Source organism: Mirounga angustirostris, unplaced genomic scaffold (genome assembly GCF_029215605.1).
Source record: "Mirounga angustirostris isolate CCGP_5_RB_7025 unplaced genomic scaffold, mMirAng1.0.hap1 SCAF_13, whole genome shotgun sequence".
Lineage (NCBI taxonomy): Eukaryota > Metazoa > Chordata > Mammalia > Carnivora > Phocidae > Mirounga > Mirounga angustirostris.
The window spans coordinates 78,310,174-78,337,549 of record NW_026991721.1 but is presented as its reverse complement, the minus strand read 5'-3'; the positions used below and the strand labels follow the sequence as shown (position 1 = coordinate 78,337,549).

Below are 27,376 nucleotides of genomic sequence, written 5' to 3'. Positions count from 1 at the left end.
AATAATGGACTTGAAGGAGTTATAAATATACTAAGTAAACTCCCAAATTTGACTTAACTTTTCAAATGGGGAGTTATTTTATTTGAGTGAGAATAATTTGTAGCCGTATCTTCAAGAGACAATCTTTTCCCAACATTCTTCTGGTTCTTCAAGCTTCTAATTCTCTTACTTTTTAATGAAAGCTGTGATGTCTTGAAATTATTGCTATTAAACCTGGACTTGTTAAACAAAATCCCAAGAAGTTCAGGATCTCTTGGATGATCTCAAAAAGCAGTAAGAAATTTCACAACTAGGTAATACTTAAAATTTAACTGAATGGATTTAATTTTAATATGTCTCCTCTGATACAACCATTTATGGCTTGATTCCATCCTTCTTCCACTATATTCTTGGTCATTTTTGAGGTCCCTGATAAGATTTATGATGAGGAGACCTCCTTCATCTTCTGAACACCTTGTACAAAATTTCTCATCATATCTTTCTCTGTTAACATTTTGTCCTTATATATGTTGACACTTCAATCTCTGAAATTATGTAAGGAATTAAGATCCATGCTTCTTAGAAAATGGATTGGTTGAATGTCAAATTCCACTATTTTATCTTACTCTTTTTGTTATTTTTAAAGAATGAGTTCAATCCTGTATTTAGTATCCTGACTATAAGAAAAGAGTTGAGTGTATTATTTATGGACCAAGTCTGGAGAACAAATCTGTTTTTCTCCATATTTATCACTTTTCAATCATTTTTACAATCTGGAAAACTTCTAGATGAAGACTTTTCTGAGTTCATCTACTTTGGACTTAATATAAAAGGTGAAAAACACAGTCTTTGCATTTTAAACCTCAGGCATTGACTCCAAGTTTCCTATTCTCAAACTTACATACCATGTACATTTCTAGTGATCTCTTTTGCTTATAAAAGTAAAGTAACTTGGCAAAGACAAAGAGTAAAAACAAAGTTACTTCTCTTTTTGATATTACAATTAATTGTGGAACCTTTCTCTTACCCTATTAAGCAGGAAGTCCTCTACCTCAAATTGCCTCACGGATAGAGAAATAGTGTGCTGACTTGTACCTACTTTTGTTAATCTTTTGTGACTGCCATATGCTATTGTGCTTAAGAGGTGGCCCACTGTTATACTGGTATTCTTGGCCCAGTGGTTAGGGCACTCTTGGTCTGGCAATAATTTGGGGGGATATAGTAGAACTCAAAGAGGTTTTTTTCCTCTGAGTTTCATGCTCAGCCTTGGCCACTCCATACTTGGGTGAACCTCCATCCAAATGGTACAGCTCTTTAGCTGCAGTGCAGATCCTTGTCTAGGCTGGAGGAGTTTTCCACAAAGTCATGCTCAAAAAGGGGGCTACAAGCTTGTGTTCTCTGGGTTACAAGCCTGTAGTTTAAATTTGCAGCTATTGTTTCTAATCACATTCCTGGCCCCTTGTGCCTGTGTCAGGAGGTGTTTTCATCCTTAGCTACCTGATCTGTGAAAAACAGACTTTCCCAGGAGAATCCAGGCTCTGTGTTAAGCCGCAGTCATTAGCCTAGTCCTTTTACCCTCATGGGTCTCTCATTGGGGATTATCCCGTCCATCAGAAGTTCTAATAAGATTAGTCGCAAAAGAACAAGCTCTGAGGTCTCACTCCATTTGTTATCCGCAGACTCCTTTCTTAAGAACGAGCTCTTTCTTCTCAAGGACATAAGGAAGTATAACCATTTTAAGGAAGTAAAAGAAAAAAAAATCATCTATCAATGTGTACCTACTTGTCATTAACTTATACAACTAAGATGGAACATGCTAGTGATTCTTCCCCTAGCAAGAAGGTATTCCAAGGTAACTTCTGCTGTCTTCATTTAGACAGAACTGGCAGGCAACTTTCAAACAAAGATCAGTTTCTTTTGTTAAAATTTCACCTAACTAGATATTCTCTTCTCAAAACAATTAGAATAAATAGTAGCTATGTTTAAATGAGCACCTTCTATATGCTAATAGCTATAAGCTATTTTACATAAATTATCTTATTTAATCCATAAAACAATCCTGTATGATAGATATTATTTTATTGTTATTTTTGCCATTTTGAAGTTAAGAAAATGAGATTCAGAGAGATTAAGCAACTTGCTCAGTTACACAACTAGGATTTGAATGAAAGTCTGACTCAGAAGCCAGTGTTCTTTTCCCACTACACTTAACAAATGGGAAGACCATGCTGGAAAAACACACATCTGATAATATACACTTATGAGTAATTGCATAAATATACTTCTAGCTGGATTAAATTAATTAATTTATTCATCCATTCTAGAAACATTGGGGATAAAGTGATGAGAAAGAGTTTCTGCCGTCAATCACATATAGTCTGGTTGGGGAAACAACCACATATAAAGAGGAAGAACAGTGACAGAGATAGATGGGGTGAGCAAAAAGAAGGATTACCGTGTTTGGGAACCCTATGCCCAACCTCACATATTCTTCAGGTCTTATTACCTGAGAGGTGCCTTACGCTGACTGTTTCTTTTAGATGGCAATATGCTTTCATGTAGCTCTAACTTGTTTTCTACTTTGCCTCTCTAGTTTGGGAGTTTGGTTGCCATAGTTCTAATGATACTAGATTGGTTCTTAGAAGGTATATTCACCATTTATGGCCATACTGCTACATCTAATTATTGAAGGTATATTTGCCTTAGAGGAAAAGTTGTAAGGACATGGTTATTTGGGTAAGGGCATAGAAGAAGAAGGCAAAGGGAGGGGTATAAAAAATGGCTCACCTGCCCACCCCAAAAAGATCAAATTCAACATCTCTGAGGATTAGAACAGATTTCAGTATGTATGTTTGAGTAATGAGGGTGTCTGCCACCCATACTAATTATAGTCTGTAAGAAATAGTATGTGTCTTAAAATATGATTAATGGGAATTACTTACCTTAAAAATATATTTCATTTATAACTTCTTAAGTTTTTACCTTCAGAATTTTAGCACTTTATATACAAAATACTGTGTTACCATTTCTGATAATTGAAAAGCCACATAGATGATGATTTTCAGTCTAAATATTATTAAAATGCTTAAAATTTCTGATATAAATAATATTCAGTGTATGGTTCTGTATGGAGTTTAAGACAATAAGGGAATCTGATGAAAAAAGAATTTGAAATTCAACCAAATCAATACATAGACCACATATATTTTAAAATTAGAGACAAAGTTGTTTTTCAAAAACAAACCAATGTTTTCATATTTCCAGCTCTCTTGCTGGCACATTTCAGGATGACTGTATGTGAAATGCTATGTCTATTTTGGAGCTTGCTATCTCTCCATGGACTCTTTCTTAACCCAGTGTGCTGGCCTTATCATTTCTTCTTCTTTTTTTGCTAATAGTCTTTCCACCCAAGTTAAATTATCCAGTCTTTGTCATCTGCCAGGAAAATTTGTCTTCAGGGAGAAAATGCTAGGACTCTCTCCTTAAGTTCTGCTGGTCCTGACACTGCTTTACGGAGCCATCTTCATCCTGTATTCAAATTGTTGCTGCTTTTCCTACTCATTCCCTCCTATGCCTTGAGCAGTTAAAACTGATTTTGACTGCCTTGGCTTACCTATTGTGGGAGGCTTTCTTCTAAGTTATAGGTAGAAAATGATTGGGAAAAACAGGTATGCTAATGGCCTTTTATGCCTTATAATTGTACATCCTCATAATAACAATTTCTAAGATGAGTGTCTATACAAGAGAGTGAAGAAACATACTGACCTTGTAGCCCATGACTTCAGATTCATTGGCTAATGGTCTGACTGGTTCCCAGCCCAGAGAAAGCTGAGAGCCTTGCTGTTCCCACCTGAGATTGCTGGGTGCTTGACTAGGGGCTGCAAAATAAAAAGTGAAAGTGAACAGACAAGGAGTCTTAAATACATTTCTTCACTTAAATCTTTGTATTTCAATCTTTTCTTGTGTGTAGTAGTTGGCTGGCACCATAGGCTTCTTTCCAGCTGGAGTCAGATAAGGAGGGTTTTTGCTCCAGAGTGTCATTTTAATAGCTACTCTACCGAGCTTTTGAACCAGAATCCTTTTATCTTCCTTCCTGTGTCAAAATCACTTGGCCTTATTTCACAGGAAGATAACCTTTATCTACTGTGAATGCAAAATTTTCTGAGCTAGTTTTGGAATTCAGATCTAAGCATTCAAGCAAGACTATGAATCAAAACTCCCCTTCAACTCTCCTTATTTTGTACCTCACAGGGCTTTCAGAAATGTTAAAAGATGTTTCCCTTTTGTCTGAAACAAACAAAAACCAGGTCACTTACGGGATTTCTTGGTGGTTGCACTCACTTCACTGCTAGGTGGCCCATATCCAGCTCCATTATAAGCCCTCACTGTGAAGTGATATAAAGTATTTCCTTCTAATCCTGTCAGAATGACAGAGGATTCATTCCCTCTAGTTTTGACTGTTTCTGCAGCATCTTCTTGTTCCATGTCTTTCCGATAACCAACCTGTCAACAAATTATTAAATGACAGATTAATTTTGAAGTTTCTTCCATACTTGTGATTGTTTAGTTTTCCTAAAGCCCTAAGAAATCACTCTTGTATCATCCAATTAACAGGTACTACCAACAAGGCAAAATCAGTCTTAGTCACTGCCTGATTTGCATCGGTGTGCATCTTAGCAGTACTCAACAGAGCAACAAAAGGTGCTGCTACCTTCTAGCCTGGTAGCATGAGTTGCTTGGAAAAGAGTCCAAAACACATCCTGATGTTAAGGAAGAATCATTCAAAGAAATTGAAGAAATGCTCTTCTCTTATATGTTATCAGAAACTTTTACCTTTCAAAGCCATGGAGCTTTGAATGAATTGTTTGAGAAAGAGACATGAACAATATTTCCTTCTGGGCTCCACACAAAGGTAGAGTCATATAAGCTGTATGGGTTTAATAGAGAAGAGGTGACAGAGAACATTCATGATACCTGGGAGTGGTCTAAATGTAGACCTATCACATTGCTAGGATATGGGTGGGAGGCAGAAAGGAACTTTTCCGTCAAAGCACAATTTATGCATTGAGATGATCTTTCCTGATTATAAGCTCATGGTGATGCTGTCATATCAAACTTGAACCCTTTGTGAGTTTAAGTAACTGTTTTTGTGTAACAATATTTAAGTGGTTAAAAGAGTAGTTTTTACTCCTCTACTTACTTACTGTGGTAAAAGTAATCCCATTAATTACTGTGGTGAAAGAAGTGGATCACTGCACCCATTTCATCCTCCTTCAAGTGCTTTGTCTACTGTAGAGGCTAAGAAGCCAAACACCACATTTTCCAGAGGCTTTCAACTAAGGTTGCTGCTACACAGGGTAGGCAGTGAGGGGTTTTTGTTTGTTATTTGAAATATTCTGGAGCATGCCTAAGACTGCTATTTCCAGCTATAGCCAGAGGAAGTCATTATAGGCTCTTGTGTCTCGGAAAACAAAACAAAACATTTGAGTCACCACATCAAATTAAAAGGCCTCTGCCAGCCTAGGTGCTGGCTAAAGGCAAAGGGAATAAGAAATGGGTAGATGAGGAAGGAAGTTAAAAATTGTAACTGCAACTTTATGAAATGAAGACTATACTAGCAATACGTGCTTCCAGGTACAGTTTTGTGTATACATACTAATGACTTGGGCGCCTTCCTTTTTCTGATGTTTTATATAGAGTTGTAGGTAGGTCACTCTCTACTGTAGTTCACTAGAGGAAGAATAAACTTTCACCCTGAGATGGACAGATTTACTGATGGAACTTTCTTTGACTTTCCTGCTTAGGGAAAGGGTCAGTACATTTTCATTTGTAAAAGTGATCTTTGTACCCTCTCAGTATGGAACATGGTTGTTGCTTATTGTTGCTTATGAGGGTTGTTGAGTGGGGAAAAGGAAGTGTATGTATGTTGAGTAACCAAAGACAAATGGTACATTAGTGTTCAACATCCATTTCACTCTCATTCCAGTTATCTCCCTGTACTGAAGAGGATGGAGAGCTGAAAATCTTATTTCTAAGATTCCTTTGCAGTTATGACTCAATGTGTTGTAGCTTCAGCCAGTCAGATGAATATGCCTGAGATTTGAAAGTAAAAGTGAGATGTAGATTGAACTTCTGCTTCTGCATTTCTGCTGGTAAGCACATTCATGGAGTCATTATTTTTCCTTCCCTCCTGGCCCGCAAAGGTGCATTAGTAAGCGACTCATTGTCTAACCATTAGCTTTATGAGAGCCGAGAGTCAGGGCACAGGACATCCATTTTGTTGGTGCAAATCATAGTTTGCATGGTGGGATTCTGGAACTGGCAACAACAGTGGAGGTCTACAGATCACAGCAGCTTCCTGAATGTGGCACCATCCTGATGATAGTGGCTTCTTTAAACATAGCAACGGAGTATGCTTCTGGGCCTGGTGGCTTAGAAGACATCTTCCTTTGTGTTGGTTCTATAGTTTGACTTTAAGAGTCATTCTTGATCTTTCAGGTCACCCTGAAGTCTGTTAATTTAAGTTGATAATTTTGTAAAACATTTAACAACAATAATATTTCTTACTTAAACTATTTAGAGTAATTTAGTTCTTTGAGACTAACCCTTATCTGATACATCTACACAAACCTCATATATCTTTGTATATATCTATCTATTTTCTTTAAAGGCTAAAAAGATAATCAAATTCCTATTTCTCATCTCTGTCTCTTCACAGATTTGAACTGGTATACAGCTGAGTGACTGAATTTCAAATATCTGTTTGATTAAGCTGGAATCCTTTAAAATCCTAACTTTTATATGATGAGCTTAACTTGCTTCATCTTTGAGAATATTTTAAGTGAATAAATCTAAGTTATTTTCAAACTACAAAATTGGCTGAGATGTCATGAGATGAACAAACACATATCTTTCCTTTCCAGTGATATTCTGATTCCCACTTCTCTGTTTTAATTTTGTTTAATTGGTTAGATTATTTAAATTAATTAAATATATGTATTTGAGGGAAACAAGTATGATTAAATTCAATAAATGTTGATACAGATTTGATACAGATTTCACTATAAATTTTGACTTCTAAATATTTAATGTTTAATGTTCTGATTAATCACCATAAAATTAAACATCCTAATGAAAGATAAAATGTTTCTTAAGTAACTGCTTGTGAAAAAGAAAAGAAAAACAAAACCAAATTCCAACTGAAATCTACACAGTGTATTCTGAAGTATGCTTCAGGTAAAAAATGTTCTTGTTAAAAAAACCAACTTTAACTGAGGGTACTCATTTAAAATAAAGCATATCAGGGGTGGGTGGGTGGGGGCGACGGGTGAAATATGTGAAGGGGATTAAGAGTACACTTATGATGAGCATTGAGTAATGATATATAGAATTGCTGAATCACTATATCGTACACCTAAAACTAATATAACACTGTATGTTAACTATACTGGAATTAAAATAAAAAGCTTTAATTAAAAAAAGCAATAAAAAAATAAAACCTACAGAGAAATGTAAAAAAAAATTCACACATTCTCTTTCTAGCATGTTTTTAAAAAAAAAAGAACAAGAGTTGTTACTTTCACAGTGAAATGATAATTATTTGCCCCCCACCTTTTTTTTTGGATGGGAGAAAAGGTAAAACAAAACCAAAAATATTTGGAGTTTAACATTATGCTTCTTTCATGATTCCTAAATTAAAGTAATACAGTATTCACAAGTCACACACACCTTCTAAAATTGAGACTTCTTCATTCATTTCTTCCCCCATGATTCAATTTCCATCCGGATGATATATTTCATCAAAGCATACGCTTTGAACTCTATATGAGATCACTTGAAATTAGGTTAAAAATGTTTAAAAAGATATAAATATCTAAAACTGGAAGCATAGATAACCTACTATTTTATCAACTTCAGATAATTGTCTTTTGTATGTGTCTGTGTATTTCTTCCTATATTTTCATTACATATATTTAATATAATTATGTACCTATAATTTTATGTCCTACTTTTATTCTCTAACATTAGAGTTACACATAAGTATTTTCTCATTTTTCAAAGTAATATTCTATCATATGTCTGTATACCAAATAATATTTAACCAGTGTTCTATTGTGGAACATTTGGGTAGCTTCCAACTAATGTTTTTTAAATTAAAATGTTGCTATGAATGTCTTCATCTGTATTGTTTTCTACATATTGGATTAATTCCCCAGGGTAGAATCCCATACAGGAGTTTATGGGGTCTAAAGTAATGAAAATTGTTATGCTTTTTGATACAAAAAATGTCACACTGGTTTTCAAATAGTTTGTACAAATTTTCATTTCCAAAAAAAGTTTATGAATCTAAGATTTACCATACTATTGCAAGCTCTAGGTAGATAATGGGTTTGGAGCCAGAAGGTCTATATTTGAAACTTACTTTTTTTTATCTGTAAGCTATATATAATGGGACAAGTTACTTGACCACTGAATTTCTATACCCTTTTTATAAAACAGGCAAAATACTACTTACCTCAGTTTCATGAGTCATTTTTAAACTGCTCCCCTATTGTCACTAAACTACTTGAACTATTTTTTCTTGATGTTTTAATATTTCTGATTTTTCTTATTTGTAAGTCCATTAGTATCCTGTTTTTGATATCTTTCATATTACTTTGATTGTCCAATTCTGTCTCTTAAAAACTCTATTTAAAATTATAATAACATGTGATGTTATTAGTGGCAGGCAGGAAACATGACTTCTGAGTCAGCCAATACCTGTAAGAGTATAGATTTGAACCTAAATTTACAGGGTGGCTCTTTCTGGTAAAAATCCATTTTTTTTATGCAAAGTTGACTCTCCAGGATAATTACAATTTTAACTATGCAGATAGTATAGTTGATTTTTTGGTGTGATGGTTCTAAGATACATATGTCACACACAATCCAGTTCTTTTACATGAAGTTGCAGAATCTAAAATCTAAATCCATGATTTTTGCCATTTGCAGTAGATGGTTACTGGATGAGTTGTGAACTTCCCCTACTTCTCAGTTTTCATACAGTTTTATATATATATATATATATATATATATATATATATATATACACACACATATATATATACATATATATAATTATATTTATAACTGTATTTATAAATATATATTATGAGAATATATATAATATATATAATTATATATTATATATATAATCAGTGAATTATATATATAATTAGTGAAGAAGTCTCCTTAATATTTTATGTTCTCCTGATTTTTGCTACCTGTTAGATTTTAAAAACACAACATTTTTTCTTAGTTCTTGAAGTCACTTATTTCTATTTAATTGTACTTAGTGATCACTGCTCATTCAACATTGTACTCCTTGAATTTAATAAACATAGCTCTATTTTCTGTTGTTTAATTCTGCAAAAGAGTAATTGATTTTTTGCATCTTTGAAAGTAACTTATTCTTTCTTCTAGGGAGCTTAGAGGTTTTTTGTTTGTTTTAAAAATCTAAATGCATATTGAAATGTAAATATTTTATCAGGGCTTGAATTCTTAAAAATTATTAATTCAACTATTCATTCAGAAAATTTTTGAATATATATTATTTACCAAGAACTATGCCTGCAGGCAACTGGGGACTAATGGAGTCAAAAAAGACATAGCATAGGCCAGAACACAGAGGACTTTCAGAGCAGTGACACTATTCTGTAGAGTATTATAATGGTGAATATATGTCATTATACATTTGTCAAAACCCTTGGAGATGTCCAACACCAAGAACGAACCCTAATTGAAACTCTGGACTGCGAGTGGTGATGATGTGTCAGTGTAGGTTCATTGATTATAACAAATGTACCACTCTGATGGGGTGTGTTGATAGTGGGGGAGGTGGTGAGTGTGTAGGGACAGGGGTTTGTGGGAATTCTCTTATTTTCTGCTAAAATTTGCTGTGGACCTAAAACTGCTTATTTTTTTTAAAGTTTTATTAATTGAAAAAAATAATAGCTAAAATAGTTATTGAATGAATAACCCACACAAACATAAAATTGTGATTCTGACAAGCTACTTATTGCTAGAGATCTACAATTTGGGGTAAGTCTCAGTGGAGAGAGGCTGGTCAAGGAAGACTTCACTAAGAGAGGTAGTTGAGCACTGGCAGAAAGAAGACTAGGAGCTAAGCAGGCAAAGAGAGAGGGAAGGCAGAGGAATAGTGTGTGCAGTCTGGAAAGGAGAATGATATATATGCAGGCCTGAAAAAAGTCCAGTTAGGCTGATGTGGAAATTGATGGTGAATATGGCTTAATTTGATCCTACAGACAAAGGATGGAGCTAGATCTTGTAGTTGTCTGTGTTAAGGAGTTAGGAACATTTATAACACATTGAAGGATTTTAAGCAGGGGTGAGGGTGGGAGTGTGCATTTGTTTTTTGAAAAGATACACCCAGCTGTCCAAAGTTTTTTTGTTTTTTTAAAGCACATAAATCAGATGGCTCCCTTGCTAAAAACCTTCTATATTGTAGTTAGAATAAATTCCAAACTCCCCATCATGGTTTCCAAGGCCTTACCTGATATGGTCTCTGTGTCCTTCTCCAACCTCATTTTACATCCTACCTCACTTTCTTGCCATCTTCCAGAAAAATGGGTCTCAGACATTCACTCACATTCATAATTGAATTTCTAGTGTCATGTCTCTAGAAGCTCTTTTCATAGCTCTTTTTCTCTAAATGGCTCCTTTGGTTCAGTTTACCTGAGAAGCCTCCCTTGACCACTTCTCTAAATAAAACCATCTCTCTTTTATGCCATTCTGAGTTTTGTTACAATCACTTGTAATTATGAAATTATATGAAGCTATCCTAATTTATCTGTTTGTTTGTATAAAGCACCAAGGTGGCAATGGTTGCAATATGGAGAAGAGATTGGAAAGAGGCTAGAGTAGATATAGGAGAGCAGTTGGAAGGCATTGAGAGTCTGGCTAAGAAACGAGGATAGCCTGAACTAGGGTTATAGTGGTGGATGTAGGGACACATATGGGGTCAAGCAATATTTAGAAGTTAAAATCAACAGACTGGTGATAGATTAGTTATGGGCATGCCAAGAGGGCATTGTTAAGGCTTTAATATTTCCTGAAACTCTGTGGTATGTATTTTGGTTACTTTGATTTTGGACTGCTTGTTTATGTTGGATTTTTTTCTTTGTTGTTGTTAGTTCTTTTGCTCTGTATATTTGGTCTTCTGACAGGTTATCTATTGCTTATAGACCAAATTTCCTTTGTCCTTCATGTCTACTATCTTCTCTCTCACCTTAAATTTTCCTATTCATTAACTTTATATTCCGGGATTACTTCTCAAGTTTGTACTCTGAAGCACTGGTTTAAATATTTAGTAGTATCAAATTTGCATTTTATTGCTTCTAATGAATATTTTATTTTATTTACTTTGTTTTTTTGTGTTTTTTTTTTAGTGCATTCTCTTCATATTTTGGATCTCTCTTTAAATATAGAAGAAATACTCTCCTTTTTCTCATTGGTATCTAGACTCATATGTTTAAAATTTTTCTTCTGATTTACAAGAAAATCTCTTATAGGGAAAGGAATTCATACTGAGGCTTACCATTTGTTTTATTCTTTCAGAGAGTTTTATTCTGTTTAAACATCCTTGAATTTTACCTAACTGATCTTTAATGGTGTTATAAAAAGGAAGTAAGGTTTATTTGAATGGGAAGACAGCCATCTCTAAACCATATATTCCAGACCAGTGGCCTATGCTGTGCAGATAGGTGCTAGATTATTGGTTGTTAGTACAAGGCTCCACTCGTATTCTCCAAGCAACACAAAGAAATCTACCCAGGCCTGATCTGAGAGACAGAGCTTCATGTGTGTGACTGTAGTTTGTTTCACTGAAGGAAAAGATAAAGGGGAAGGAGTCCAGAGGCTATTTCATTGCTTGCCTGAACCTAGAAAATGGGATTTTGAGGCTGGGTCATTGCACGAAGATGAAAGTAAAGAAAAACCTAGAAAATGCTGCTAATAATTTTGTTTCATACCTCTCATTGCAATTGCAATAAGGATTTTCTCCTTTCTTATGGTTTCATGGTTACTTTAAGAGAAATCAAGAAAAGCTAGTTTTATGTGCTTCCATTCAATTCACTGCCATTCCTAAATTCAAAAGTTGTAACTAATATAAACTGAGAGTTAGGAGGTAGATATTTCACTTCTAACCTGCTTCTCTAGTAATTCCTCACCTTCAGATAAACTTTGAAATGCTATGACATTTTCTCTAATAATGCTTAAATTGTCTTTTACATTCCTTTTTTTCCTCACATAACACCTAATTTTAGCCATGTCCTTCTACTGAGAGCTTCAAAATCTTATATATTAGGAACACACTTCCCATGGAAGATGAATTTGTTTCAGTCAAGAATGTCTTTGCTTGCCTCAATTTAGTTGATCTCCAGCTTCCTAATCTCCTGAGTTTAACACTAGGTATAGTTATTAAATTGGCTATTTGCAATCAATGCTCTGAGATACACTGGCAGTCGGTATTATTAGATTGCAGACATATTAGCTGTTTTGTGTCCAACAGTAATTTTACTATAAAGAATGCAATTCAGGGCACCTGGGTGGCTCAGATGGTTAAGCGTCTGCCTTCGGCTCAGGTCATGATCCCAGGGTCCTGGGATCGAGTCCCACATTGGGCTCCCTGCTAGGCGAGGAGCCTGCTTCTCCCTCTGCCTCTGCCTCTCTGTCTCTCTCTTATGAATAAATAAATTAAAAAATTTTTTTAAAAAAAGAATGCAATTCAATGAATCAAATAAGATAAATAAACAATGCTTATTTGAATTGTTAAACTTTTGAATATTTATGAGGCTGTTCAACAGTGATTAGAGGATATGAGGTGAGGAGGTATAAAATGCAGCAAGAACATAACAATGGATATAATTTACTGAATAAATCTGTATTTATGTTTCCTAGAAGCTGTCACTACTATCTAAAGAAAATATACTAAAGAAGATTGGCTATAAATATAATTGAATTTGTTCTTAATGCATGTAGTTCAGTGCAGGTCTTTTACGAATGTTTGTTCCCTTCCCTTCTTTACTCAAATGTTGTAAAATACAGCATGTTGAATAAAGAAAATTTGGGGAATATTTTATTATAACTGATGTGCAAATATGTTTGTGAGATGAGCTGTAAATATAAGTCTCTTAATACAAACTAATTAAATGAAAGAATAAAAGTTTTTATATGAAAGTTAATACTTTTAGGTGGAAGAACATTAATCTTTAAAAATTTATTATGTATTTTACCACATATAAGGTGCTAGGAATGCAGAATTTGGAGATGTATAGTTTTAATGTATGCATTAGAACAGGCAAAAAGCCAAAATTCAGTGATATGTCCATCTTAAGGAGCTTGAAAAAGAACAGTACATTGTAAACCTAAATAAACTAGAAAGAAGGGTATGATATAGATAAGAGCAGTACTTAATGAACTGAAAATACAGATAAAGAAAATGAATAAAGCCAAAGTTAATTCTTTGAAAAGATTAAAAAAAAAAATTTGTAAATCTCTTTTGATCAGGAGTGATCAGAGAAAGAGTGCGAGGGAGAGGTTAGAGGATATACAAATTATTGGTAGAAACTAACACCACAGATCTTAGAGAGAGATATTAAAGACAATGATAGAAATAAATGGTGGCTAAGAAAAGTGGTCATGTAAATCCCACCCTAGATGAGAACTGAAAAATCTTGGCAAGCATCCAAAAGCAGACAGCCACTGCAGGAGAGTTTACTCTGGAAACCTGAAACTGCAACAGGTAAGTTATAGCTTTTTTGTTTGAAAATATGACTATGGTGCCAGAATGTGACTGCAGCCTTACCAGCTGGAGAAACAAAGGATCGAATTGAATGTAAGGGAACTGCAAAAAGAGTAAGACTGAAAATCCCAGTGTAAACACGGCTCAACTTCTTGGCTAAAAGATAAACTCTGCTTGCTCAGGGAGAATAATTAGGAGAATGGGTTTAAATGTAGGCAGCAACCAAGAAAATCTACCCAAAAACAGCTGTATTGGGTGGGATTTTTGAGTTTGCTGTTGTTTAAACTGAGTGCATTTTTCAACATGAATGTCCTCAGGAAGCAGAAAAGTGGCAATTTTTAAAAGCATATATTTTAGAGATTTATTATAAAAAGGTGTTGTGTGAAATAATGTAATTGCTGAGATTTGCTTCAAAATAATATAGAAGAATTGATTAAAGGGCATTGTATGTAAAATGTTATCCATTTGTTCATAATGGTTGAAGGTGAGTGTTGAGTACATAGAAATTTACTATACTTCCTTGTATATTTCACATATTTTTCATGTTACAAAGTTAAAGAAAAGAAATATAATTTAAAAATAAAGATCACAGTTACAATCAAATCAAAACAATAAAACAGGCATTAATCTAAGAAAAGATTTGTAAGACCTATATTGATAAAGATCAAAGAAAACAAACAAACAAAAAAACACAGGGATATGCAATAATCATTGATAATTCTTCCAAAATTGTCTATATAGGCAGCTCTATTCATAACAGACCCAAACTGGAAACAACCCTAATGTCCATCAATGATAGAATGATAAATAAATTGTGGTATACTCATACAATATAGTTTGGGAGAAAGCATGTATGTAACAATACAAATAAATCTTACTAATATAATGTTGAGTAAAAAATGCAAGACATAAAAGCCTCCATATAATTCCAAAAACTATGAAAATGAATCAGAATGCAGGATACTGGTTTTTGGGAGGGTACAAATAAGGATAGTGACTGTAGTAAACACAAGGTAGGTCTCTAGTTTGTTTTTTTTATGCTCCTATTTTTTTAAATTTTATTATGTTATGTTAATCACCATACATTACATCATTAGTTTTTGATGTAGTGTTCCAGGATTCATTGTTTGCGTATAACACCCAGTGCTCCATTCAATACTTGCCCTCTTTAATACCAATCACTAGGCTAACTCATCCCCCCTCCTCCCCAGAATGCTCAGTTTGTTTTTCAGAGTCCATAGTCTCTCATGGTTCGTCTCCCCCTCCGATTTCCCCCCCTTCATTTTTCCCTTCCTGCTATCTTCTTCTTTTTTTTTTTTAACATATATTATTTGTTTCAGAGGTATCAGGGAAATCCAAATCAAAACCTCAATGAGATACCACCTCACACCAGTCAGAATGACTAAAATTAACAAGTCAGGAAATGACAGATGTTGGCAGGGATGCAGAGAAAGGGGAACCCTCCTACACCATTGGTGGGAATGCAAACTGGTGCAGTCACTCTGGAAAACAGTATGGAGGTTCCTCAAAAAGTTGAAGATAGAGCTACCATACAACCCAGCAATTGCAGTACTGGGTATTTACCCCAAAGATACAAATGTAGGGATCTGAAGGGGTTCGTGTACCCCGATGTTTAGAGCAGCAATGTCCACAGTAGCCAAACTGTGGAAAGAGCCAAGATGTCCATCGGCAGATGAATGGATAAAGAAGAGGTACAATGGAATATTATGCAGCCATCAAAAGGAATGAACTCTTGCCATTTGCAGTGACGTGAATGGAACTGGAGGGTATTATGCTGAGTGAAATAAGTCAATCAGAGAAAGACAAGTATCATATGACCTCACTGATATGAGGAATTCTTAATCGCAGGAAACAAACTGAGGGTTGCTGGAGTGGTGGGGGGTGGGAGGGATGGGGTGGCTGGGTGATAGACATTGGGGAGGGTATGTGCTATGGTGAGCGCTGTGAATTGTGTGAGACGGTTGAATCACAGACCTGTTTGTAGTTTTTATTTTTTAAGATTTTATTTATTTATTTGACAGAGACAGACACAGCAAGAGAGGGAACACAAGCCGGGGAAGTGGGAGAGGGAGAAGCAGGCTTCCTGCGGAGCAGGGAGCCTGATGTGGGGCTCGATCCCAGGACCCTGGGATCATGACCTGAGCCGAAGGCAGACGCTTAACGACTGAGCCACCCAGGCGCCCCCTGTCTGTAGTTTTTAGTAATGTTTTGTTTCATGACCTGAACTATAGTTATGTGGGTATGTTTACTTAGTGGTAATTCATTGAACTGTACATTTATTATTTGTGCTCTTTTCTATATACAGATTTAAAAAATTGTCCTTTTGAAAATAAAGTGTCAGTCATTTAGTAATTAGCAGTCAATTAGTAATAAGTATTTTTATAATGCTGTGTCTTTTGTAAAGCTTCCTTTTGTATGTATGTGTTCAAACACTTTATAACATTTCTCAATTTCATACTCTGGTAAGCAAAACCATGGCTGTATCTATCTGTTCAACACTCATTGAGTTAGTACCGTGAGATCACAAGTACACTGTCAGGTGTTAAGATAAAACCCACTGCTCAAAAGAAAGAAGAATGTGTTGCAATTTGGTCACTCTCAAATGGGTCATTCTAAGAGAATGTCAACAAAAATGTTCCAAGTATTTGTTAAATTAAATGGGTTGATGTCTACATTTGTGGTTTCATTGTTCGTATGCATATTTTGTGTGTACAAATGTTTGGTGTGTAATAGAGAGTGAGACTGTGGATGGATGTATGATGAGCTCAGGATGGCTGGATTTAGGAATGAGAAAACTCTGTTTAGAGGTGCTATAGTGAATTCGGATTTGTGTAAAAGAGTAAAAAAATGGGAAATAACTATGAATATGATAAAAGATATCAATATCCTTTCAGTCTTTTATGTGTATAAAACAATATATTCACGCAAATACTCTAATATTCTTGAAAATGAAATGATTTATGTAAAAATTTTAGTAAAACAATTGTGAAAAGTGGTTTGGATTAGAGCATTTTTTTTCCATGAAGCAATCTATCTAGAAGCAAATAAACAGAAGCACAGTACACTGAGTGATTTATTGCTCTCCAAAAATTCTATAGTTGCCTTTCAATAGGACAGGAAGGAAGGAGTTAAGCAACTGAAATGTTACTTTTTCAATTTCCTTTGATCTGCTGATTTTTGAAAAACATAAATAGTTTTAGTTAGTCTCCCAATCTATGAAAATAACCTAAGAAGGAAATCTAATGATAGGGACATGAAAGCTATTTGATTTAAATCAGAGTCTGCGGAATTTCAGAAAAAGAAGAGAAGAATTGGCTTTTTTCTTTTTTTACTGTTTAGTTTTTAATCTTATTTTTAGATAGTCATAATAGAAACACATACCATATGGAAAATAAAATAGCCTTTGTTTTAGCCCTTTGGTGACTGGCTTCATTTTGGCTTCTTTTCCCTCTTTAATTTATATTTGAAATTCCATTTTTCACCACACGACACATACTCTCCCACCCCCTGCTATTCAAATTAAATGCAATCTGCCTGGCATGAGTTATTGTCAGACAAGAGTAGACCTATTTTTTGTCTTCTGCTGATGATTAGAGTCAGATCACAAATTACACAACAATCTCATCCCTTCTCCCCTTAAGAAATCCCCCCACAACTTATTTTATTGAGCAAGACTCAATTGTTGTCTTTTCAGTGCAATCAATAACTCAAAATGGCTTTAGTGACATGTCTAAAATGAACTCCTTAGTTACATATCCTCTGAAGGGTTGAAGATAAACACATGCAAGTCTTGAACATAGCCCAGGAAAAGAAGTCGTTAGGGGTGCCTTTTAGTGAGAATTGTAAAATGGGACAAGTTGTTTTGTCTTTCATTTTTCTTAATAATAAGCAACAAAAAGTTCAGAATTGAAACTAGGACACTGTGTACTCCTTGCTACAAAAATACATTGTTGCTTATTGTTGAAATGAATCTAGCCATTAAAAATACAGTTAATAATACTGTCACAAAAAGGATACAAAAAATATAAGCACCATATTTTTAGTAATCCTGGGGGATTTTGTTTCACAGACAGAATATACAACACAATATTTTTTAAAATTATGTCCAGAAAAAAATTCTTTTTATGTTATTCAGTAAATACATATTTTATTGATTGATTTATTATTTTATTCATGAAAATTGAACACATCTTAAGGACAGATATATGCTCACACAAACAGAAAATGATACCCATATAGGGCACTGGCATGGGTTTATCCTCATTAACGTTTCTTGAGAGAATCAGGATGCTAAGGAATCCTGAAGTAATTATAGGCATAGTAATTGTGTTGTTCCAATGTCTTTCTCTCTCTCTTTGGTTTACTTAAATTTCCCATAAACATTTTTTAATCTTAGATTGTGAGCTTTTTGAAAGCAGGGACTGTATCTTATTAATTTTTGTATTTCTGCTGTCTGGCACATTGCCAATAATAAATGTTTGATGAGTGAAGGAATGAAAAAAATGAATCATCCAACATTCCATTATCACACACTTTCCTTCATCCTTCTGCCTGATCTGGAAACATCAGACAAAAGATGATAAAATTTGGCCTTATCTTTCTTTAAATCTGTGCACATGACTTCAGAAATGATTTATTTCTCATTTACCTCCCCTGTTTCTCCTGGTATATCAAAGGAAATTTCCCATATGAAAGCCTCACCTTGACTTCTTTTAGCTGCTTTTGTCTGAGGTGAAGATAGTTTTCTGCAGTAATTAATTAGACCCACTTACTATAATCTTTGAGTAGTGCAAAAACAAAGTCAGGTATTGTCTTAACCATTTTTGATACCAACATTGGAGCATTGTGATTCTCATGCATATCAAAACATCTTGGTATCCTGACAAGACTTAGCTGATTCCACAGCAAATAAAGTTGTTGCTGTTTTGAGAGCTCTGAATTGAAGTGTTTTTTGTTTGTTTGTTTTTTTAAAATCAGCTCTTTCAGTTTCTTTGGCACCTATCACACCTCTCCCAAACTGATCTCTCCTTGCCGGTCTCCTTGCCAATTTTTCCTCTTCAGCTAAATTTTGTTTTATTTGTTTATTTATTTATTATTTGTTATTTGTTTACTATTCATTTATATTATTGAAGCAGAACTGACATTCAATGCTATATTAGTTGCAGGTGTACAATATATTGATTGATTCAACAATTCTGTACATTAGTCAATGCTCACCATTTGTCACTATACAACATTATTACAATAATTTTTACTATATTCCCTATGCTGTACTTTTCATCACCATGACTCATTTATTTTATCATTGGAAGTTTGTACCTCTTAATCCCCTTTATCTATTTCACCCACCCTTTAACCACTTACCCTCTGGTGACTACCAGTTTGTTCTCTGTATTTAAGAGTCTGCTTAATTGTTTGTTAGTTTGCTTTTTTAAATTCCACAATATAAGTGAAATCATATGGTATTTGTCTTTCTCTAATTTTACTTAATAACTTCTAAGTCCACCCATGTTGTCACAAATGGCAAGATCTCATTCTTTTTTAATGGCTGAGGAATATTTCATTAATATTTCATATATTTTCAAAAGTTTTTTTTTTTTCCTTTGGGTAAATACCCAGAAGTGGAATTATTGGATTATATAGTATTTCTCTTTTTAATTTTTTGAGAAACCTCCATACTATTTTCCACAGCGATTGCAACAATTACATTCTCATTAACAGTGCATAAGGGTTCTCTTTTTTCTACATCCTCACCAACACTTGTTATCTCTTGTCTTTTTGGTACTAGCCATCTGACTGTGTGCGGTGATATCTCATTGTGGTTTTGATTTGTATTTCCCTAATGAGTGACGTTAGGCATCTTTTCATGTGTCTGTTGGCCATCTGGATGTCTTCTTTGGAAAAATGTCTATTTAGGTCCTCTGCCCATTTTTAAATGAAACTGTGTGTGTGTGAGTGTTTGTGTGTGGGTGTATGTTGAATAAATTATATATTTTGGATAGTAACCCCTTATTAGGTATATTTTTGCAAATGTCTTTTCCCATTCATTAGATTTCATTTTGTTTTGTTGATGGTTTCTTTTGTTGTGGAGAAACTTTCTATTTTGGTTTAGTCCTAACAGTTTATTTTTGCTTTTGTTTCTCTTTCCTAAGGAGACATATCTATAAATATGTTGTTAAGGGTGATGTCCAAGAGATTACCACTATGTTTTCTTTTAGCAGTTTTATGGTTTCAGGTCTTACATTAGGTCTTCAGTCCATTTTGAGTTTATTTTTGCGTATAATTAAGAAAGTGATGTGGTTTCATTCTATTACATGTAGCTGTCCAGTTTTCTGTCTTTTCCCCATTGGCTATTCTTGCCTCCTTTGTCGTACATTTATTAACCACTTATGTGTGGGCTAACGTCTAAGCTTTCTATCCTCTTTGATTGATCTTTTTGTCTATTTTTTTGTGTCAGTAACATACTCTTTTGATTACTGTAGCCCTATAGCATACCTTGAAATCTGGGAATGTGATACCTTCAGCTTTGTACTCCTTTCTTAAGATTGTTTTGGTTATATGAGGTCTTTTGTGATTTCATACAATTTTTAAGATTATTTGTTCTAGTTCTGTAAAAAATGTTCTTGATATTTTGATAGGGATTGCGTAGAATCAATAGATTACATTTTAATGATATTAATTCTTCCAATCCAAGAACATGGTGTAACTTCCCATTTATTTGTGTTGTCTTCAATTTCTTTCATCATTTATAGTTTTCAGAGTGTAGGTTTTTCACCTTGGTTAAATTTATTCCTAGGTATTTTATTCTTTTGGTGCAATTGTGAGATTATTTCCTTAATTTCTCTTTCTATTACTTTATTATTAGTATATAGAAGTGCAACAGACTTACATTAATTCTGTATCCTGCAACTTTACTGAATTCATTTATTACATCTAACAGTTTTTTGGCAGCTTTTAACTTTTCTATATGTAGTATCATGTCATCTGCAAATAGTGACAGTTTTACTTCTTCCTTTTCAATTTGGATGACTTTTATTTCTTTTTGTTGTCTGATTGCTATGACTAGGCTTCCAGTACTATATTGAATAAAATTGGTGAGAGTGGATATCTTTGTCTTGCTCCTGATCTTAGAGAAAAAGCTTTCAGTTTTTTTTTATTTTTATTTTTTAAAGATTTTATTTATTTATTTGAGAGAGAGAATGAGAGAGAGAGAACACATGAGAGGGGATAGGGTCAGGGGACGAAGCAGACCCCCCGCCGAGCAGGGAGCCCAATGCGGGACTCGATCCCAGGACTCCAGGATCATGACCTGAGCCGAAGGCAGTCGCCCAAGCAACTGAGCCACCCAGGCGCCCAGTTTTTTTTTTTTTACCATTGAGTATAATGTTAGCTCTGGGTTTGTATATATAGCCTTTATTATGTTGAGGTATATTCCCACTAAACCTACTTTGTTGAGTGTTTTATCATGAATGCATGTGTTTTGTCAGATGTTTTTTCTGCATCTGTTGAGGTGATCATAGGTTTTTTATTCTTCCTTTTGTTAATGTGATGTATCACACTGATTGATTTGCTTATATCAAACCACCCTTGTAACCCTGAAGTAAATCCCACTTGATCGTGGTGAATGATTTTTTTACAAAGTATTTTTGAATTCACTTTGCTAAAATTTGGGAGTTTTCCATCTATGTTTATCAGATATTGGCCTGTAGTTTTTAAAAAAGAATTCTTTTTTGTAGTCTTTGTCTGTTTTTGGAGTCAGGGTAATGTTGACTGAATAGAATGAATTTGGAAGTTTTCCTTCTTCTCCTAGCTTTTGTTATAGTTTGGGAAGTATAAGTATTAACTCTTCTTTCAATATTTGGTAGAATTCACCTATGGAGCCATTTGGTCCTGGACTTTTGTTTGTTGGGAGTATTTTGATTATTGATTCAATTCCATTACTATTAATCAGTCTGTTCAAATTTTCTTTCTTCCTGATTTAAGTTTGGAAGATTGTATGTCTCTAGGAATTTATCTATTTCTTCTACTTTTTCCAATTTGTTGGCATATAATTTTTCATAATATTCTCTTATAATTCTTTGTATTTCTTTGATATTGGCTGTTATTTTCCCTCCTTTATTTCTGATTTTATTTATTTGAGCATCTCTCTTTTCTTCCTTGGTGAGTCTTGCTAATGGCTGATCAGCTTTGTTTGTCTTTTCAAATATACAGCTTTTGGAAGATGGTAGAGGAGTAGGAGACCTGGATTTCATCTGGTCCCAGGAATTCAGCTGGATAGGGATCAAACCATTCTAAACACCTATGAAATCAACAGGAGATTGAAGAAAAGAATAGCAACAACTCTCTGAACAGAAAAGCAACCACTTTCTTGAAGGTAGGACGTGTGGAGAAGGGAATCCAAGGCGATATTTGGGAGGATAGATGGCGGGGGAGAGGGACTCCGTCAGCTGCTTCTGGCAAGTGATAGAGCAGCAGAGCACAAAATCAGAACTTTTAGAAGTTGGCTCTGCTGAGGGACATTGCTCCAGTGGCTAAGCGGGGGTTGGAACCCTCACTGGGACAGTGTGGTCTCAGGACCCTCGGGGTCAGAAAGACCAGGGGTGCCTGAGTGCGGCAGAGCTCCCAGATATCAGAGCGGGGAAGCCAGCTGCAGAGACGGAGTTGAGGAGTGGGCTCTCAGCTCGGGGTTGCCATAAACTGTGATCGGCAGCATAGTCAGGCCACTGCTCTTCCAGCAGGGACCCAACAAGCAGCAGATCTGGGGAGACTCCCCTTCCTCCCCTGGGAGGAGCAGCGTGGGAGCTAACCTCCTGGATCTGCTGGGTTTGGAGACTCCACATGGGGTCAGGTGCCAGAGATAGAAATGCTCGGTGACAGGCCAGGTGAGCATGGAGTGTGGCCGGAGACCGGGAAGATGGGAGTGATTGACTGCTTTTCTCTAGGGGCTCACTGAGTAGAGGGGCCCTGAGTTCATGGCTCCTCTGGGGCGGAGATTGGGAGGCCACCATTTTCACTCTCATCCTCCAAAGCTGTATGGAAAGCTTGCAGGGACAAAAGCTACAGAGACCAAACCTGAGTAGATTACTTAGCCTGGACCGGCAAGGGCGGGACAATTCTGCCTCCGGCAAAGACATTTGGGAACCACGGCAACAGGTCCCTCTCCCCAGAAGATCAGCAAAAACAGCCAGCCAACACCAAGTTTACCGATCAATGAGAATGGCAGAACTCCAGCCTAGGGGAATACTGCACATAGAACTCATGACTTCTTCCCCATGATTCTTTAGTCTTTCAAAGTTAAATTTTTTTTAACTCTCTTTTCCTTTCTTTCTTTTTTTTTTTGAATTTTTCTTTTTTCTTTTTTTTTCCCTTTTTCAACCAACATCTTATCAATCCCTTTATTAAAAACTCTTTTTTATTTTTCATTTTTAGAGTCATATTCTCTCTGTTCATAGTAGTTAACCTTATTTTTGGTATATATATATAAGTTGTTCTCTCTTTAAAATTTTGGGATACAGTTTCTTCTAACACACTAAAACATACCCTAAATCTCTAGTGTATGGCTTTGTTCTAGTCTCCTGCCTGATCACATTCTTAACCTTTTTTATTTTTTATAAATCTTCTTATTTATTCAACAAACTTCTTATCAGTTCCATTTATATAATCTTTTATAATTTTCATCTTTACAGTCATATTCCATCCCTTCATTGTATTAACCCTTATTTTGTACATATATAAGTTTTTCTTTCTTTAAAATTTTGGGAGACACTTTCTTCTCACAGACCAAATATGCCCAAAATCTAGTGTGTGGCACTGATCTATACACCAGCCTGATCATATTTGATCATATTCGATCATATTCTGGTATTTTGTTTTGTTTTTTTGTTGTTGTTGTTTGTTTTTTTAAATCTTTTTCTTTTTCTTTTTTTTTCTTTTTTTCTTTCTTTCCCTTTCTTTTCTCCTGGTTTCAGGTCCTTTCTGATTTGTTTAGTGTATATTTAATGGGGACATTGTTACCCTGTTAGCATTTTGTTCTCTCATTCATCTATTCTCCTCTGGACAAAATGACAAGATGGAAAAAATCACCTCAACAAAAAGAACAAGAGGCAGTACCAACTGCCAGGAGCCTACTCAATATGGACATTAGTAAGATGTTGGAACTAGAGTTCAGAATGATGATTTTAAAGATACTAGCTGGGCTTGAAAAAGCATGGAAGTTATTAGAGAAACCCTTTCTGGAGAAATAAAAGAACTAAAATCTAACCAAGTTGAAATTGAAAAGGCTATTAATGAAGTGCAATAAAAAATGGAGGCTCTAACTGCTAGGATAAATGAGGCAGAAGAAAGAATTAGTGATATAGAAGACCAAATGATGGAAAATAAAGAAGCTGAGAAAAAGATAGATAAACAACTACTGGATCATGAGAGCAGAATTTGAGAGATAAGTGATACCATAAGATGAAACAATATTAAAATAATTGGGATTCCAGAAGAAGAAGAAAGAGAGAGAGGAGCAAAAACTATATTGGAGCAAATTATAGTAAGGAACTTCCCTAATTTGGGGAAGGAAACAGGCATCAAAATCCAGGAGGCACAGAGAACCACTCTCAAAATCAATAAAAATAGGTCAACACTCCGACATCTAACAGTAAAACTTACGAGACTCAGAGACAAAGAGAAAATCCTAAAAGCAGCTTGGGAGAAGAGATCTGTAACCTACAATAGTAGAAACATTAGATTAGCAACAGACCTATCCACAGAGACCTGGCAGGCCAGAAAGGACTGGCATGATATCTTAAGAGCACTAAATGAGAAAAATATGCAGCCAAGAATACTATATCTAGCTAGGCTGTCACTGAAAATAGAATGAGAGATAAAATGCTTCCAGGACAAACAAAAACTAAAAAAATTTGCAAACATGAAACCAGCCCTACAAGAAATCTTGAAAGGGGTCCTCTAAGCAAAGAGAGAGCCTAAAAGCAACATAGACCAGAAAGGAACACAGACAATATACAGTAACAGTCACCTTATAGGAAATACAATGGCACTAAATTAATATATTTCAATAGTTACCCTGAATGTAAATGGCCTAATGCCCCAATCAAAAGGCACAGATTGGATTAAAAAACAAGACCCATCAATATACTGTCTGCAAAGAGACTTATTTTAGACCCAAAGACACCCCCAGATTGAAAGTGAGGGGGTGGAAAACCATTTACCATGCTAATGGACACCAAAAGAAAGCTGGGGTGGCAATCCTTATATCAGACAAATTAGAGTTTAAACCAAAGACTAATAAGAGATGAGAAAGGACACTATATCCTACTTAAAGGGTCTATCCAACAAGAAGATCTAACAATTGTAAATATCTATGCCCCTAACATGGGAGCAGCCAATTATATAAGTCAATTAACAACAAAAGCAAAGAAACACATCGACAATAATACAATAATAGTGGGGGACTTTAACACCCCCCTCACTGAAATGGACAGATCATCTAAAGAAAAGATCAACAAGGAAATAAAGACTCTAAATGACACACTGGACCAAATGCACCTCACATATATATTCAGAACTTTCCATCCGAAAGCAACAGAAGACATAGTCTTCTCTAGTGCCCATGGAACATTCTCCAGAATCGATCACATCTTAGGTCATAAATCAGGTCTCAACCAGTACCAAAAAACTGGGATCAATTCATGGAAAACAATGAAAATGAAAACACAACTATTCAAAATCTTTGGGATGCAGCAAAGGCAGTCCTAAGAGGAAAGTATATAGCAATACAAGCCTTTCTCAAGAAACAAGAAAGGTCTCAAGTACACAACCTAACCCTACACCTAAAGGACCTGGAGAAAGAACAGCAAATAAAGCCTAAACCCAGCAGGAGAAGAGAAATAATAAAGATCATGAGCAGAAATCAATGAAATAGAAACCAAAGGAATAGTAGAACAGATCAACGAAACAAGGAGCTCGTTCTTTAAAAGAATTAACAAGATTGATAAACCCCTGGCCAGACTTATCAAAAAGAAAAGAGAAAGGGCTCCCAAAAATAAAATCATGAATGAAAGAGGAGAGATCACAACCAACACCAAAGAAATACAAACAATTATAAGAACATATTATGAGAAACTATATGCCAACAAATTAGATAATCTGGAAGAAATGGACGCATTCCTAGAGATGTATCAACTACCAAAACCGAACCAGGAAGAAATAGAAAACCTGAACAGACCTAAGACCACTAAAGAAATTGAAGCAGTCATCAAAAATCTCCCAAAAAACAAGAGCCCAGGGCCAGTTGGCTTCCCAAGGGAATTTTGCCAAACATTTAAAGAAGAATTAATATCTATTCTTCGGAAACTGTTCCAAAAAATAGAAATGGAAGGAAAACTTCCAAACTTGTTTTATGAGGCCACCATTACCTTGATCCCCAAACTGACAAAGACCCCATCAAAAAGGAGAATTCCAGACCAATATCCTTGATAAACATGGATGCAAAAATTCTCACCAAAATACTAGCCAATAGGATCCAACAGTACATTAAAAGGATTATTCACCACGACCAAGTGGGATTTATCCCTGGGCTGCAAGGTTGCTTCAACATCCGCAAATCAATCAATGTGATACACTACATTAATAAAAGAAAGAACAAGAATGATATGATCCTCTCAATAGATGCAGAAAAAGCATTTGACAAAGTACAGCATCTTTTCTTGATCAAAACTCTTCAGAGTATAGGGATAGAAGGTACATACCTCAATATCATAAAAGCCATCTATGAAAAACCTACAGCGAATATCATTCTCAATGGGGAAAAAATTGAGAGCTTTCCCCCTAAGGTCAGGAATGCAGCAGGGATGTCCACTATCACCACTGCTATTCAACATAGTATTAGAAGTCCTAGCCACAGCAGTCAGACAACAAAAAGAAATCAAAGGCATCCAAATTGGCAAAGAAGAAGTCAAACTCTCACTCTTTGCAGATGATATGATACTTTATGTGGAAAACTCAAAAGATCCCACCCCAAAACTGCTAGAACTCATACAGGACTTCAGTAAAGTGGCAGGATATAAAATCAATGCACAGAAGTCAGTGGCATTCCTATACACTAAGAGCAAGACAGAAGAAAGAGAAATTCAGGAGTCAATCCCATTTGCAATTGCACCCAAAACTATAAGATACCTAGGAATAAATCTAACCAAAGAGGCAGAGAATCTGTACTCATAAAACTATAAAATACTCATGAAAGAAATTGAGGAAGACCAAAGAAATGGAAAAACGTTCCATGCTCATGGATTGGAAGAACAAATATTGTGAAGATATCAATGTTACCTAGAGCAATCTACACATTCAATGCAATTCCCATCAAAATACCATCCATTTTTTTCAAAGAAATGGAACAAATAATCCTAAAATTTGTATGGAACCAGGAAAGACCCCGAATAGCCAGAGGAATGTTGAAAAAAAAAAAGCCAAGCTGGCAGCATCACAATTCCGGACTTTCAGCTCTATTACAGAGCTGTCATCATCAAGACGGCATGGTACTGGCACAAAAACAGACACATAGATCAATGG

The 27,376-nt window shown here is 35.2% G+C and overlaps 1 protein-coding gene across 12 annotated transcripts in view; it reads right to left on the bottom strand.

Annotated features, from left to right (window-relative positions):
- CNTN5 (contactin 5) overlaps window positions 1-27,376 on the bottom strand; it is a 1,392,146-nt gene that overhangs the window by 11,218 nt on the left and 1,353,552 nt on the right. For all 12 annotated transcript variants that reach the window (XM_064577192.1, XM_064577190.1, XM_064577193.1 and 9 more), the window contains 2 exons: window positions 4,296-4,482; window positions 3,745-3,857 (listed from right to left, as the gene is read on the bottom strand). In XM_064577192.1, coding sequence (XP_064433262.1) covers window positions 3,745-3,857; window positions 4,296-4,482 — 300 coding nt within the window. The remainder of the gene's footprint in view (window positions 1-3,744; window positions 3,858-4,295; window positions 4,483-27,376) is intronic.